The 17,563-nt window shown below is 38.4% G+C and overlaps 1 protein-coding gene across 2 annotated transcripts in view; it reads left to right on the forward strand.

The window, feature by feature from the left end:
- Positions 1–17,377, forward strand: part of LOC112617068 (polypeptide N-acetylgalactosaminyltransferase 5) — a 54,422-nt gene extending 37,045 nt beyond the window's left edge. For both annotated transcript variants that reach the window (XM_025373799.1, XM_025373800.1), the window contains 7 exons: positions 685–820; positions 1,419–1,538; positions 4,808–4,925; positions 5,946–6,269; positions 11,043–11,123; positions 13,865–14,026; positions 16,493–17,377. In XM_025373799.1, coding sequence (XP_025229584.1) covers positions 685–820; positions 1,419–1,538; positions 4,808–4,925; positions 5,946–6,269; positions 11,043–11,123; positions 13,865–14,026; positions 16,493–16,633 — 1,082 coding nt within the window. In that variant the 3' untranslated portion in view covers positions 16,634–17,377. The remainder of the gene's footprint in view (positions 1–684; positions 821–1,418; positions 1,539–4,807; positions 4,926–5,945; positions 6,270–11,042; positions 11,124–13,864; positions 14,027–16,492) is intronic.
- The last annotated feature ends 186 nt before the right edge of the window (positions 17,378–17,563 follow it).

Genomic DNA, 17,563 nt, shown 5'->3' on the forward strand with positions numbered 1-17,563 from the left:
TCTTAAGTCTTTTTAAAAATTGTGTAAAATACATAGAATATAAAAATGGACCATCTTAACCATTTTTAAGTGTACAGGCCCATAGTGTTACATACGTTCACATTGATGTGCAGTCTACATGACTCTTTTTACCTTGCAAAAATAAAACTCCATACTCATTAATCAGCAACCTCCCATTCCCTACTCCCGTCTCCTATAACTCTTTTCCAGTACCTCCTAGCCTTGCCGGTTCCTCCACTTTAATTTCTTTCATCCCTATTGTGTGAAGTAATTTTTCCTCTTCATCATTCCTAAGGACAAACTTGTCATCTCAGTCTCTCTGCTTCTTAAAAACAAAGTCCCAAATCCTGCACCCCCAGCGTTAATGGGCACACTCTCTTAGAGGGGACTTCAGCAACTACCTTTAATACCAAGTATTCTTTTCAGATTCTTTTACCCATTCTAAATGGCTTACCAATTTTTTCCAAACCTAAATTATGTTTGTACCACAGGACTCCTAGGAGCAAAGTTCCTCTCATTTCAGTATGAAATGAAATTATGCTGACCACGAATTCAGAAGAAAAAAAAAAAAGATTACTGCATTTACAGCTACATTTCTGGAGCAATCATCAATACTTTTGAACATGAAGTACACACATTCAGTATACTGTATTTTCAAAGATTTTTGTGTTTTTGGCTCTCTAGGTGATGTGTTGACATTTTTAGATTCTCACGTGGAATGTAACGTTGGTTGGTTGGAACCTCTTCTGGAAAGAGTGTATTTAAGTAGAAAGAAAGTGGCCTGTCCAGTAATCGAAGTCATCAATGATAAGGATATGAGGTAATATTGACACATTCCACAAGATACTTCTAAGCACATATGTAAACACAAGCAGCAGAAAGTGCTGAGTATATACCCAATATGTGCATTTTTTGAAAATCCAAAACATATACGGCTTACTTAAATAAATGGAAAAGCATGGTCGATATCTTGGGATCAGAGTCTGCTGATGCAATAATCTATCTGGTCACTACAAATTCTTAACTCTAAATACCAATAAATCCTAATAGTAATTATCTGTTTTTTCCCCTTTATATTTAGCTGAACCCACAAATATTTATTTACCTCAAGTTTAGTTCTTATTTCTGTGGGAAACACGTATGTGCTTCTAAGTTGCCCTTGTACTTTTTTTTTCTTCAAAACTGGCCAGAACAGTATTAAAATAAAAGTATAAGTTAAGCACAAATAATCAAGCCAATTAGTTACTAAAGCAAATCGTACTTGTAAATGTTCTTGAACTATTATTAAAAGGTGGTGCTCTAAAATCATCATAAGCACTTGTTTCATTCATTTGACTACTTTGTGAAACCAAATTGATAAAGTACATAAAGATTTATATAATCCCAGATAACACTTTGGTTTTTTCTTCCTGGATTAGTTACATGACAGTGGACAACTTTCAAAGAGGCATCTTTGTGTGGCCCATGAACTTTGGTTGGAGAACAATTCCTCCAGATGTCATTGCAAAAAACAGAATTAAAGAAACTGATGCAATAAAGTAAGTGTGTGAAATTTAAGACTAGAAAGCAGTCATATATCTTTTTGTGAAAGCATAAAAAATTCTACAAAACAGCTTATTATTCTATAGAACATTAAGAATCACAGTTCTAGCCAATAGATTACCAAAGCAAACACAATATTCCTGAGAAATTTGTTCCCAAAACTAATTCTTCACTGGTCATTTGTACCTTACTCAGGGCTGAACACACAAAAATTCACTAATGCTATCCTGTCCCCTAGGATTTGCAACCTAAGAAACACAAACTAGCAAAATGTGCTGCATACATACTATATAAACACACGTAATATTGAAGTAAACATAAGTGCAAATTAAAAGTAAATAATAGTAATAGAAATATCATTCTAATGATAGCAATGGTTAGGATTTTCTTTTACAGCCTAATCCTACCCCCTCCATGAGAGAAGTGCCAAATTCTATGAATAAATTTAAAAATCGATTCAGAAGCTGGATATGAATTCAAGTTTGGGCTTTTATTCCCAAGAAACTGCATTAAAGAACACAGCTTAGACCTGAAGCTGAAGTGGAGGCTTCCCATTACTTCTTCAGAATCTAGGCCTGCAGGACAAGCATTCAGCCAGCCACAGAAAGAGCAGCAGGGAGCTTAAATTTTCCCTGTTGTAGTGACCACTTAAGCAGACACAAGCAAGCCAGCCCCAAGAGAAAGCCAAGCCCAGACTGCATTGAAGCATGTTTTCCCCAAACTTACCCCTCAATCAATCATACCACCTTCCTTGCCAGGTGCGATGCCTTCAGAATTGTTCCACCAAGCAAAGAAGTGAAGGTTCTACCATTTATTAAGCACTCTGTGCCAGGCACCTAACTCTCTTCCTAACTCTAGGAGGCAGGTGGAAGTATTCACCTTAAAGAGGTGAGGAAATTGAGACTTAAAAGCATTAAGTAATTTTCCCAGAGATCCACAGTTAATGAAAGAAGAATTTGAGACTCAAACCCAGAACTACCTGGATTTAACACTCTTATTCTGCACCTACACCTAAAGAACCTCTGCTTTTTCCAAACTCTCATGTTGAGGGCCAATACAGTGGTTGAATTCAGACTACATTCAACATAATGTTAGGAAGAGAATGCATTCTGGATAGACTAGTAGGAAAATTGGAGTGCAGAAAGAACACGAACATAAATGGTGGCAGAGGGGAGAGAGGTATGGGACAGGAATTACGTCCCCCTTGAGATCACTGTATACACTAAGCACAAAGCAGACTCTCCACAGAAACTACTTCAGCTGGCTGAGTGGTGACCACCATAGGAAGTGATTCCAGTCTTCGCTAACTGCTGACTAAAATATAGTTTCTATTCTCCATAATCAATATTATTAGTGGAGGCTCTGGAGACAGTTTGAATCTCCACTCTGCTACTGAGAAGTGGTATGAGCTTGAAAAGACTACTTATCATCTTCAGCCTCTATTTCCTCATTTTTACATGAAGACTCATAGATTGTTTTAAGAACTGAATCAGATAATACATAAAGTGCTTTGAAAGGTGCTTGCCATATAACATGCTGTCGGTAAAGTTTGTGTGTGCTTGTGAGGCAGGAGAATAGGGTCTGGAGGCAAGAACCTTGAGGCCAATTCATGCCGACTTCCTGAAGTCGAATCAAGGAAAAACACCAAGGTCTGGGGGGCAGGGAATCTAAGACCAATTCCTGCTGACTTCCCAAAGCTGGATCAAAAGGAAAACACCTGGGTCTAGGGGCAGGGGATCGAAGGCCGAATAACACCCACTTCCTAAAGCTAAACCAGAAGGAAAATTCCATTTCCCCACATCCGAGTAAAAAAGGATCAAAGGCTACTCTCCCTACAGCCCTCCCCTTCCACCACCTCTCAGACGGAAAGGGAGGGTGCCTTGGACTGGCCAAGCAGGGACCTTCCGTTCATCTGCATAGGGCGCCAATTCACCTCAGCCTTTCATTAGCCAACCAAATCCTTCATCCAGATCAGGGGCAGCCGATGGGGACCTCGAAAGGAGTACTCGCAACTCAGAAAACTTTGTAACCCGTTTGCTCCGGCCCACTCCCACCCTGTGGAGCGCTTTCTCGCTTTAATAAATCCCTGCTTGTGCTGCTTCGTTCATGTGTTTCGTTCCTTTGTTAGTGTGTTTTGTTCAATTCTTTGTTCAAACTACCTAGAACCTGGATAACTCACACTCACGGCCTTCCTTCCGGTAACCGCGAGAGGCGAGTGAGTGGAGTGAGTGGCACAGCGTCCCCTCAGACTGCCCAGAGCAAACCCAAGGTGTCAACTGTCCTTGGGAAAGTTTCTTACCTTCTCTGTGTTGCCGATTCCTGAGAGCTTGCCTGGAGGTTCTAGCAGGGAGCGCAGCTGCTCCTATACCCTTGAGGGAAGACCGGCCCTCCTGTGTCCGGGATGGTCGTCCTCTTCCACAGAGAGCGCAGCTTCCGGGAGGGACGCACATGGAGAAGTGAGGGAGGAAGGGGACACCCGCCTAGCCAGCCGGATCAGCCGAATCAACCCTGGCAATCCATGGGGTGACAGATGTCGCAGCCAGATCGCCCTCACATCCAGTGTTGCAGATTTTTTTTTTTTTTTTTTTTTGAGACGGAGTCTCGCTCTGTCTCCCAGGCTGGAGTGCAGTGGCCGGATCTCAGCTCACTGCAAGCTCCGCCTCCCGGGTTTACGCCATTCTCCTGCCTCAGCCTCCCGAGTAGCTGGGACTACAGGCGCCCGCCACCTCGCCCGGCTAGTTTTTTTGTATTTTTTAGTAGAGACGGGGTTTCCCCGGGTTAGCCAGGATGGTCTGGATCTCCTGACCTCGTGATCCGCCCGTCTCAGCTTCCCAAAGTGCTGGGATTACAGGCTTGAGCCACCGCGCCTGGCCCAGTGTTGCAGATTCTTAATAATCATACACACTCACAAGATTTTTTGTGAAGTCTGGGCTGGTATGTATATAATACTTACAATAGTGCCTGATACTCCCTTTGCCCTGAATAAGTGTTAAAAATAACATTCCTGGACAGTTTGTGTCACAGTATAAAGGGCAAATAATACTAGTTCCAGGATGCATCTTTGCTGAACCTAATCAAGCTCTGCCACCATGATCCAGGGATGGCATCACTTAAGCCCTATTTGTGACTCTGTCCTAGGGCTTCCCTGCATCGGATAGCTATTCTGAAAAACCTTCTACCTCCAGTACAAATGTACAGAGGACCAACTCTAAAAGTCGAACTTTCATGAAATGTAAGTTTAAAAAACAAACTTTTCTTTTTGTAGGTGCCCTGTCATGGCTGGTGGATTATTTTCTATTGACAAAAGTTACTTTTTCGAACTTGGAACATACGACCCTGGCCTTGATGTTTGGGGTGGAGAAAATATGGAGCTCTCATTCAAGGTATTACCAGGTGTTTCCCAAATCTTCTTTACAATAATGAGTTAATCAATTTAAATGGTTTGATTTTACTACTATAATCAGATATGTGACTGCCACTAAGAGGAAATTTCACAGAAATTTTAGGGTCTCTGGATTAATTTTTTCATATCTCAGATGAATTTGGAGGAATCCATTGCTGTCGTGAAATTTATTAGCATTCCCTAGTCTTTCACAACACCATTTCTGCTTGTAAATATGGGGGAAATGACTTTCTGCCACTCAGAGTAAATGCTGTGGGAGTCATATGTGATACAGAATAACTCTTCTGGGACATCTGTCTAGTATGTTGGAAGGAATAGACTCAATCTGTATTGGATCATCTTGGAGAACACAAATGACAGAAGGACATAAAAATACCTCTAAAGCAGGTCACCGACAGGTCAGGTGTGCTCATAGTACAGCTCCTTTGGATACTTTATACCATCTATTATACAATCACCAGTTAACTTCTGAGAAAGCCTTGGCAACAGCAGTAGTAGAGAGTGTCCAAAAAGTAATTGCTTTCCTATTGGGTGGGTGTTCTGTATGTAGGTAAAAGGGTATAATTTTGGAGCTGCTGATCAAGAAAAATGGTTTTGAGTTGTGTACCACAAGCCTTTTGGTTGTTCCCAAAATGAGAGTAGGGGAACGTGAACAAATGGACATCTACACTTCTTTCCCTGATTCAACCAAAACAAGAACTCATATTTTACAAAATGGGATTCTGTGAAGATTTATTTACAAATAAATAAAAAACTTATATTGCAGGTTAGGAAATGAAAAAACTACATTTCACTAATCCTAAAATGATCCACAGCAATACACAAAATTAAATAAGCCTGTTGAGTTTGATTTTCTATTGCAAAAGTGTTTTTGAAGTTGAGTATTACTTCAGGTAGGGGGAAACAAGGTCGCCAGCCAGGTGGTTTCTTGTCATTGTTAAGTGCCCATGATTTGTGGATAATCATTTGATAATTGATGCTTCTCATCAAATTCTTCCAGGTGTGGATGTGTGGTGGTGAAATTGAGATCATTCCCTGCTCCCGAGTGGGCCATATATTCAGAAATGACAATCCGTATTCTTTCCCCAAAGACCGGATGAAGACAGTAGAGCGGAACTTGGTGCGGGTTGCTGAGGTCTGGTTGGATGAGTATAAGGAGCTGTTCTATGGCCATGGAGACCACCTCATCGACCAAGGGCTAGATGTTGGCAACCTCACCCAGCAAAGGGAGCTGCGAAAGAAACTGAAGTGCAAAAGTTTCAAATGGTACTTGGAGAACGTCTTTCCTGACTTAAAGGCTCCCATTGTGAGAGCCAGTGGTGTGGTAAGTTCAAGTGACAATTTAAAATCTTACTCCATAAAAACAAAACACAAAATCTCTTTCAAAAATGTGTGGAAAGAATGAATAATTACATCATAAATTAACATCAAGTATGAGCATAGATGGGACAAAGCATAGCTGAGAATTAAATATAGGTAAACTTAAGGAGGGCTACCAAGTGGTCATGTTCATTGATTAACTCGACAGATATCTATTGAATATCCATAGATCTGGGAGTATTTCAGACTTGGATTACAGGGCGATGAATGAAGCAGACTTGATCCCTTCCTTGTGGAGCTTAATTTGGGTAGGGAAGAAAGATTATAAACAAATAAGCAAGTCAAGTGTAAATACAAAATATAATAGCTCTCATTTAGGGAGCAGGCCACAGTTGATGAATTCTCAGAGTGGTAGAGAAATCCTCTCTGAGAAGGAGACTTTGTAACTCAGGCCTAAAACACTGTCAGTCAGCCAAGCTCTAAAGAAGAGTGCTAGGCAGAGGGTGAAGGTCATGTAAAGCCCTCAGGCAGGTGAGTGTTCTCCATCTAAGCACTGGAAAGAAGGCAAATGTTGTTGTCAGGGTGTGAAGGAGGGAAGAACGGCGCCAGATGAAGGTGAAGAGGAAGGAAGGAGCCAGATCACACAGGTCCTTGTAACCAAAGTAAGGATTTTCTTTCTTTCTTTCCTTCCATCTTTCCTTCCTTGCTTCCTTCTTTCTTCTGAAAGTAGTGGGAAGTTACTGAGCAGAGTTAAGCAAGGGGGTGATAAGATTTAATTAGGATTTGTAAAGATTTCAAAGAGGGACTTAAAATTACAGGAAATATCAGAGAATAGCAGATAACATTCCAGGACATGAGAGAGAGTATCCGAAGGGAAGAAGCTAAGCCAGATAAGGTGGCCAGAGTACAAGACTAAGAAAACATCAAGGAAGAGGAAAAGCTGGGGAAAAGCCATTTCAAACCCATTCTAGGAGTGAAGCTGCATTTGAAGAGGATGGTAAGACACGTGGGTTTAAATATGATTAGCCAAGCCTTCAGCTGGGGTTCTTTGCCTTTCATGCTTGTTTCTAATCTTTTATTTCCAATTTGATTTGACTTATAACTATCCCCAGTGTTTTTGTTTTATTTCAGCTTCCTTTTTCTTCATCCAAGAAATTATTTTAAAATGTGACCATTAGTTATCCTGCCCTTTTAGGCCAAATTTTTTCAGTTCTTCTAGAGAGTGGGTTATGCCATGCTTTCTATCTGGAAATTCTCCTGATAGCAAAAACTTATTATAATACTCCCCTTGAAAGTATTAGGGAAATCCAGGAAAGCTATGAAAGACAAGAAACTAGTCTTAAAAAGTGATTCTGTTTTTTACAAAATTCAACTGATAAATAAGCATATGCGACCTGTTTTTAGGTAATGCACTGTATTATAAAATTGCCATTTTTATAGGTCCAAATAGAATGGCAGCTAATTTAGGTGGCTCAACCTGGTAATTTATCAGACAGTTTGGATTTATATACCCACTGTTCAAATGACAACATGTCAAATATAACTGTAAAATAAATTTACAATTTTTAATTTCAACCCCTGAGCAGAAAAAAAAAAAAAGAAAGAAAGAAAGAAAGAAGGAATTCCCACTATTGTAATTTTTCCCATTCCAACAGCACAATCTCAGTAAGAGTAATACTGAACTTTAACCACCAGAGGACACTAGAAAACTACGTTTTGGCTCCACTGGTAGGCTAACTTGTGTGAGTTCCTACGAAATTTCTGAAGAGCTCTCCTAATGAAACAGCCTTCTGCTGATGTCTCCGCTATAACATATCAAAATGCAGCAAGTAGTTTAAAAACTGATTTTAACAAATTCCTTCTATTTTCCTTTGTTGTTTCCTTGAACAAATTTCAGTGAAGATGTAGTTTGCTCCCTTCTGAAGCAACCAGCAGGGAGCGTTATTACCGTTTTTAAAAAATTAGGACCTTTCTCCAGGTAATTTGGAGCAAATTAAGTAGATCATTATTTTAGATAGATAATCTTGGAAATTTCCAAGAAAATAAACTCCACAACTTCTTTTTGTATCTTGCTCCGTTTCCCTTCTTTCAACCTTCACACGTAGATACTTAAATCCAGTGAAAGTTTTGTGTTTTGTAATAAGAACAAATATTTTCTTATTGAACCAACAATATTTGAAGCTAATAATCTCACCAATAATGTATTTTTACACTGGATTAAACTGCTGGCAAACAGTCTATAGCTCTGTTTCCCTTTTTTCAACCTCCATGTGTAGGAATTTAAATCCAGTGAAAGTTCGTGTTTTTTGTAATAAGAAGAAATATTTTCTTATTGAAACGACAATATTTGAAGCTAATAAAAGAATCTCACCAATAATGTATTTTTACACTGGATTAAACTGCTGGCAAATAGCCTAATGTTTAACAATTCTGTCATAAATTGTGGGGAATATCTACTTCCTAAATTGGAAAGTGAAATAATACAACATGGATAATTTGACATTTATACACTGCCTGATTTTTTTAAAGATTAAAATGGTTTACAGTAAAAACATGGATCAATTATTTTTAAATAAAAAGGAAAAATTCTAAAAACGGTTAATAATGAAATGAAGAATAACAATTCCAAAGCACTTCAGAGACGATGTCTATATGAAGAAAAGTATTAGGTTGGTGTAAAAGTTCCTTCAGTGGCAAAAACCGCAATTAAATAGTTTCCTTGGTAATTCCTAAGAAGAAGGGGAAAAAAAACATCCTCAGGTCAAGTGAGAGAGGGGCATGTAAGGGACAGAAAATTTTATCTTTCCTTCCAATGCTTTTCGGTTCTTGGAGGGATTATACAAAATAAACACAAATATCAGTTAACCAGGGGGTTCTCAAACACTGTCCTGACCAGTGTTACTTGTGCTGTCTCAGAGTTCCATGGTCAAGTACATTTGAGAAACATTCGTACAACATTCTGAGCAGCAAGCTGAACATACACACCCTGAAGATTTTGAGAAGTTCTGGAGTAGAACCACCTGTTCAGCTCTGTGGAAACCTGCATTTTCCAAATTTGTTTGAAGATAGAATATTTCTGCATGATCCACAAATATAGGAGCTTATATAATATTTATCTGTGCTGAAGTACAGAGAGCAACTGCAGCATGCTTTCCTTCTTTTAAGCCCCGAGATTATTCTACCGTCATGTCTTTCTATTCACCTTCCTCTCTGAAGTTCAGGGCTGGGACTGGGGGGCACTAAATCCTTCTGTGCCTTGTGATGCCCACATTTACTAACAGCGAGCTGTCTCCTCCCATATTTGTCATTTTAAATTGCGAATAGAGCTTTCTCTGAGGATTTTTGATAGAGATGCCATCCTTCCATAGTTGCTTTGTTTCTGTCCGTGCCAGGCACCTCAGAAGTCATTATCAACCTGGTACTATTTTTAGCATTTGTTTCTATGCCTTGAAAGTCTGTGATGGTTCCTGTCCAAAGCAGGTGGTGTAAATATTCATCTCAAACCCAAATGAAGTCTGGTGTAAAGTTTCAGATTCTCAGGGAGAATCCAGCTTCCTTGTTTTCTCCCTGTGCTAACGGGCAAATTGTTTTTCCTAGTGCAGCATTCAACTGAAGGTCTGTTTTTCCGCTGTTACGTGGAAGACCTGAATTCCAGCTTTTTGGCTTACCCACGCCTCTGTTTTTCTTCCATCCATATGAAGGAGCGAGTCTTTCTTGCCAACCTTTGCATGGTTCCCTGTAGCCTTTAATTTTTTCTGCGTATTCTGATCCCTGAAGATGTCCTTTACTTTCTTGTCCACTAAGCTAAGCATGTAAAAGTGAGGACCAATGTACTGAGCCCCCTTTTATGAAGTCTGGCAACTCTGTAAGCATCCAGCCGCCATCAGTGCAGCACCCTGAGTTAGAGCTCTTTGTTAGGCATCGTAGAACCGGAAAGGCACAAATAGTGCCCCTGGCAACAAAGACTTCAGCTCCTCCCAGCTCAGGAGGCTTTCCCGGGACATGTCATATAGATTCGGCTCTGCACAGCTGTTCTAGAAATCTGAAAACCCTAAGTTGCACTGTTAACCCATCATCTTGTTAGCCCTGCCCAGGATGTCAAAGGAGGAAAGGAAATCAACATTTTTCTGCAATAAATGGTGACTTAAAGAAAGCTACCTCCATATTTGACCCTGTAAATCCATTAAAAACCTGGGGGCCTGCCAGAAAGTGCCTTTATGCTTGGCTCTAGATTAGCTTTCGTGACTTTCCTATAATGAATTGTAGCTCGCTTGAGTCATTAAGGAGATTCTGACAGGGAATCAGCTGGAATCTGCTGTTCTTTGAAGGACTCAATTTATCTATGATTCAGTGCTTAAGCAGTCAAAAGGCTTGAAGGGGTCAGTCAGGGAACATAGCTCATAACTCTTATATGTGCATTGACTTTCAGTATCTGCATTAGATAAACTTAAGACCAGAAAATAACTACTTTTCTTGCCACCTTTGCTCATTTGTTATTTAGCATTCCAGGCAAGGGTTAATTAAAAGTTTCTGTGTGTTGGCTCTATGGCTGATCACAGGCCAAAATTAACAGATTGAAGCTGTACTATTACAAGATTACATTATGTCTCTGCTAGAGACAGCAACCAATAAAACTGGATAGTGCTAAGTAATGTTAAGCTATTAACTATCTTTTAACCTTATTATAGTTTTATATTCTGTATTTTCTAAATGTGTCTGAATGTCTTGTTCTACTTTAAATTGTTTTTTAATTCCTGTTTCATATTTTGCTTCTTAGCTTATTAATGTGGCTTTGGGTAAATGCATTTCCATTGAAAACACTACAGTCATTCTGGAAGATTGCGATGGGAGCAAAGAGGTATGCTAAACTGTTTTCTATCTCATGGTAGCTGACAGGTGCAGGGTATGACACATTCATTGCTCAATTGAGAAATTCATCTTTCCCCAATAGAAAAATAATTTTCTAAATTTCTTTGTAATTAGAGAATCCACCACTAAACACAAAGACAGTGACTGAGGGAATAAAGGTGTGGGTCCTGCAGTCAACTCACTGGATCCAGAAAGAATACAATCCTGCCACCATCACTTGCCAAAGCGTATTAACTTCTGCAGATTCATTAACCTTTGGGTAAATGGTAGTAATAATCATGCCTACTTCTAGAACTGGTGTGAGGCTGGAGTTAGGTAATACCTATGAAGCCTGCAGAACAATACCTAATGCTTAGTGCTCTGTAAATGTTTGCTGTAATAATAATAAAGATAAAAATGTAAAAAATGCGTAACATAGATAAAGATACTAAAGAGAGAACATATTTCTAAATAATCATTCTAAGGAAGCAGTCTTCTTCTCTGATTCCATTCCCCTTTCCCCTCATTCTCCCGCATTTTAAGGGAATAATGGAAATAACCAAATCCATGATCCATGGTAGAAACGTCTATAGGAAAACTCCACAAACTCAGAGTGAAATGGTTAGTAGAGGGAGTAGGGACAGGAAGCAGGGAATAGAGACTCCTTTCACAGTGCTGGAGGTGAGCTCTGAGTGATTACACTTCCCTCACTAACATACATTCCCTAACAGTTCTGTGTTTGTGGAAACAGTTATTGGTTTGAGTGGCAAGTAGGACTCAGAGGAAAATAGATTCACGAGTAGAAATCAGTTCCCAAAATTGCAGATTGTTCTTTGGTACAGAGATTATTTTGCAATGGTAATCTAGGCTTGTCAAGTCTTACATCTTTGCTTTGACTTCAAGATACTGTTTATATTTTTTGGTGCATCCCATCTCTACCTCTTAACTCAAAGCTGCTACTAGAAGAAAAGGTATCTCTGTTGCTATATTTAGCTATGAATTGTAAACCTGAAGCCAAGGCCACTCTTTTTTAATTAGGAAAGAAAGGAGTCAAAGGGAAGTGAAAAAGTGTTAAAACCCATTAAAAGAAATAACTTTCAGTTACTAACAAAGAGGAAATAAAGTCATAAATTGTAAAAACAAAACCACAGTTATTTCACATTATATAAAAGGAAAAGTATTAAATAATGCATTTTTTTTGGGGGGGGGAGGGGGGGAATGATCATTGCAGGGACTTTTTGTGCCGGAGTAACCAGTATTTTATCTGAAAACCCAAGTTCTATTCTTGATGACCATTGAGTCTTTCTCAATTGGATGCTGGGAGGCAAAAGTATAAATTATTCTGCCTTCACCTTCCACAAAGCCCCAACATCTTTTAGTCTCGTTGCTCATTTTTAGCTTTTGCCTCTCATAGTTTGCTTGGGTAATAAAAAGTAAAGAAATGTGGAGGAAGTTAACTCATTTTCGGCAGAATTAATGAGGCTTAATACCAAGCCAATGACTACAACATTCATCCAAAAAGACTCAACAAAAATAAGACCCTTAGATTGAATCATCCAGCTCTATCCCTTTACCTTCTACCTAAAATATCTCCTTGGTTATTAACCTATCAAGCAGTTGAGACATATTTTTCCAAGGTAACATCTAGCTTCTCTCAGTAGCACATAACTTCCTTATATTATGCCATACTTCCATGCTTCCTACATGTTAATGTTCACACAAATCACCTAGGGAGTTTGCTACACTGCAGATTCTGAATCAGTAGGTCCGTGATGTGGTTGAGACTCAGCGCTTCTAACTAGCTCCCAGGTGATGTGGATGTTGGTCCAAGGACCACCATTCCAATGTCAAGTTCCAACACAATCACTTTGATCTGACCTGATAATCAAAGTTGAACTTCAGTTACAATACAAATGATTCATGAGGTAAAGGTTTAGATAGATTTTACCAGAAGCCTATTTTTTCAAATATGTTTATGTTAGTACAAAACAATAAATTTCCCACAGACCCAGAGCATTAGAGTAAATTGACCAGGCAGTTAATACTAGGTTGTAAACAACTGAAGAAAAATATTTAAGGATTAAAAACGTAGTTTCATTACCAGAATTGGTGCTTATTTTAGACACCGGCAACTTCTCCAAGAGCAGTTTCTATGAACTGGGGGATGCCAACCTGGTAGCAACCTGATGATTCCTTGTGCTAGTAGCAAAGAAAGACTTCCACCTTTTCCACAATTGGACAAAGCCTTTATGATAGTTTTATACAAGGAAGCATAAAAAATCCACCCAAGAAATTTAGGGCTGTGACTGTTATCTCCCTATAGCCACCCGTGGTTTAGAACCTTAATCATGTGGTAGACTGAACATTCCAATTCTTTAAGCACCAGGCTTGTTTGGGATTCAGAACACTGAAATGACATCCATATGCAGACAGAACTAATTTCACTAAATAATTTTATTATTGTAACTAACATTTATTGAAGGCTTATTGGGTGCTAAACACTTGATAGTCATTACCCCAACCCTCTGAGATAGATACAATCGCTGTCCAACTTAAAAATTAGAAAAATAAGATTAGACAGGGTAAATAATACGCCCATACTATCAGAATTACAAATGATAATACCAGGACTTGAATCTAAAATGTCAGATCATAGTTCCTATATTCTTAACTATTGCTAACAAAAATGTTTGACAAAGCCCCTGCCTGTGTCTGCTGCCTAAAGTGACCCTTTATTCATTTTCCCCACAGCTTCAACAATTTAATTACACCTGGTTAAGACTTATTAAATGTGGAGAATGGTGTATAGCCCCCACCCCTGATAAAGGAGGCGTAAGCCTGCACCCTTGTGATAACAGAAACAAAGAGCTAAAATGGCTGCATAAATCAACATCAGTCTTTCATCCAGAACTGGTAAGCAAAAGATCGGTACCTCTTCTTTACCACAAATATGACTTTTGATCAAATAGGACATAAAATTTTCATTATCAGCTTCCTCAGTCAGAAGTTTTGTGTGTTTGTGACAATGGGATTATGTAAAAGCTCACTCACAGAGATACATGGGTATCTTTTGAAAGTTGGCAAGTCCTTTTTTTCTTTTTCAAAATTTATTTCAAATGGGTTATTTTAAATAGAAGTCACCAAGTTCTTGTAGTTACATTGCTATCATTTGCTTCAGTCAATCGACAACACCAAAAGTTAGGCTTAAAGGCTAGAACTGGTTCCCACTCGTTATCAGAAATGCTTATAAGGAGAGGATATGGGCAGCACAGGAAGCCGCATGTCTCCTACAAGTCCTGCACTTTAGAATGAATCTGGTTCCTCATTCTGCCCCCTTTCCATAGAAGGAGACTTTTTCATCCCCTACGGTACCCAGAGACCGGGGCTTCTAACGGTCTGCTGGACCCAGCTTTCACCAGCTTGCTGGAGCCGCTTGTGTGTACACTTGCTAACTTTGCATTCAATCCTACCACATTGGTAGCTTGAAACTGGCCATATTGGGAGTATTTATACCACAGAAATTGGAAGATGTTACTGGATCAGGGATACTTTTCTGAAGGTCCAGTTATTCTATTTACCAGAACATTCCTGGTCTACTGTATTCATTCTCAAAAGTCCTCTCCATTTTTCCCAATTACATTTTAACAGAATATGGAGTCATAAGCCTTGGTGTAGGAGCTTAAGGTTGGCGAGAATAGTCTCAGAACTGCCTTCTTAAATTTTCTACCATCTCTCTAGCAGGTAGCCACCAAATCTACTGTCTACAGTAAATATCTGGGTATTTGGAGACTCTCAGTTTGCCCAGGGCAATCCCTAAAGTAAGCACCTTTTCTTCCTCGAGGTACCTCCGTTCCTTTTAACAACACAGCCAATGACTATTCTCTTCTCAACATTTTTCTTCCTGCTCAGGGCCAAAACTGGGGCCTAAGTAATGTGTTCTCCAGCCTTTCTCCCATTAGATCCTCTCTGTTGTATTTCAATTCTTTCTGGACAGTTTTTTTCTCTTTAGTAATAATGGTTATTATTGAGTTATTCAGAAATATTAAGAATTATTAGCATATATGCTGCTAATTTTATTTTTGCATAGTGTTAGGAAATCCATATATATGCAGTGTAGTGAATAACTTACATCTTACCTTCTCCCTGTGCCAAAGTCAGGAGGGAGGGAAGGAGAAAGGGGGAGTGGGATAAGGAGAGAAAGAGAGAAAGTGAGTAAGAGAGAGAGTGAATATGAATAAGAACGAGAACTAAAACACATTCTTCATCTCCAGAATTGAATCTTGGGAAAGAGTTCAAGCATAGCAATTTCTTTTAAGCAGTAAGCTGATTTGGTAAAGGAGGTAATTTAGTTAAGATAGCAAAAATTAGAAAACCTTCTCCCTACCTTGTTTGTACCTATGACTTTGTGACATTTGACACAGCTGCCTTCTGTCTTGGGTTTCCTTTTTGATGTTACCAAATGTCCTGGAGATTAGTAGCTTGGTGATCAGCTTTCTTCTTTTTTCAGTTTTTCAGTAGTTTTCATGCTATACCTCCTAGGTCCCCCAGTACATGTAAGTCTTAAACAACAAGAGAAGTATAAAATGAGACTTCTTTACAAATCCTTGACAATATTCAAGCATCATATTTCCAAAATCCTGCAAGGGTGATGATACTTTTGTAGGAACGATCTTTAAAATAAATTATTATGAAAGTCACCCCTTTTTGATAACTTATTAAGGTTTAAAAACAACATGTGTAATTAAGATCGTCTTTGTCATAGTCATAAGTAATTGAGAGAATTTATAGATAAAAAAATATATAAGCCGTGAGTAAGTTCTATGTAATTTATCTACCATTTCTAGGATATTCACTAAATATTAAGCAATAATAGAACTTTATTTAATATTTGGACATCAGTTGTTATGAATTGTCAGAGATTATGGTAAAGAGCTCATAAATAAAATACATCACTTCCAGAATTTTGTAATCCAAATTCACAAAGACACCTACTTTAAAAATTAATTAACTTTTTGTTGCGGTATGTATTTTTTCTTTACCGTCAATGAAGTAGTTATCATCTATCAAATCCAATAAATGTCATCTGTAATGTTTTCTCTTTAAAGAGTATATAGTTCTCAGCCACATCATCAAAAAATTTTTATTTTGCCTCCTGAGGACTTAAAAGTCTTATAGCTTGGAGGAGGATGATTACTTAGTCTGAGACAGAGACAAATTTAATACTTTTCAAAGTCTGTGTTTATGTTAATAATTTAGTTCAGAAGAGTTCTTAAAAATCAAAAATATAACTGCCTGTCAGGTTTTTTTTTAATTGGTTTTCATTTCTTTATATTGCAGTTATCAAATTCAACCTCATTCCCAGATCCTCTTTCTCTCCAGGTGAATCACATTGTTTTTGAAAACAATCAGCAATTATTATGCTTGGAAGGAAATTTTTCTCAAAAGATCCTGAAAGTAGCTGTCTGTGACCCAGTGAAGCCATATCAAAAGTGGAAATTTGAAAAATATTATGAAGCCTGAAATGGAACTGATGTTTTTATATAGTAAATGCATTAAATACTGTGAAAATAACACTGAACTTGTTAACTATATTTCTCAGCGGTAGTTTAAATTTTCAATTTTAATAGAATTTGAATGGAAGATTTTTTATAAATCACAATATTTGGAATACCAAAAGATAACTCAGGAAAACAGTCCAACATTGGACTGAAGTCCTTCTTCAGAACTGGGTAGCCTTTTGAATTGCCTGCTTTCCACCCTGTGCTAGAACTCATCCTGCAAATTTCCCTATGAAGCTAACAAGTAACCGGAAATGAAGACAAAAGGACTTGAGAAAGCATGAGGGTATTCCCAATGACTGTGTTTGATAATAATCAGCTCTTCTGGCCCACAAGTAGGAATGATCAACGAGAACTTAACTTAGTCCTTTATTTGGAGATTTTTTCATCAAACAAAAATTTCTTGAGTTCTTATGGCTAGAAGACCTCGGATGCCCACAGCTATCATGTTTGTGAAATCCCTCCAGACTACATGCATATTTACCTAACAGTTTGAAATGGGATTGATCTACTGCCGGTAACCCTGCTTGATGGCAGCATTTTGATCTAAATTACATAATGGTTTTTCCCAATCTGAATCAGTGGAAAAAAATTTAAGTGAGGAAGAAGAGGGCTTCAAATGCTTATTTAATTCTAGGTATGAACACTGTTTCAGCTCATTTTGTGCTTTTAAAACTACAATTTTAAAGATTTGTGATACCAATAACTTCCTAGATTCATGTGGATTTTTTTAAAGGCAATGAAAAAAGGCTGGATTATAACACACTGTAGTAACCAAAAATGCATTTAAGCATTGAATGCACTCTAGTGCAGGGCCAGGTAAGAGGAGTTGAAATGAGTAAAGCAGAAATAGAGCTGCTGAAAGTTTCTTTTATATAAAAATAATAAAATG

This window comes from Theropithecus gelada, unplaced genomic scaffold (assembly GCF_003255815.1).
Source record: "Theropithecus gelada isolate Dixy unplaced genomic scaffold, Tgel_1.0 HiC_scaffold_15875, whole genome shotgun sequence".
Classification (NCBI taxonomy): domain Eukaryota; kingdom Metazoa; phylum Chordata; class Mammalia; order Primates; family Cercopithecidae; genus Theropithecus; species Theropithecus gelada.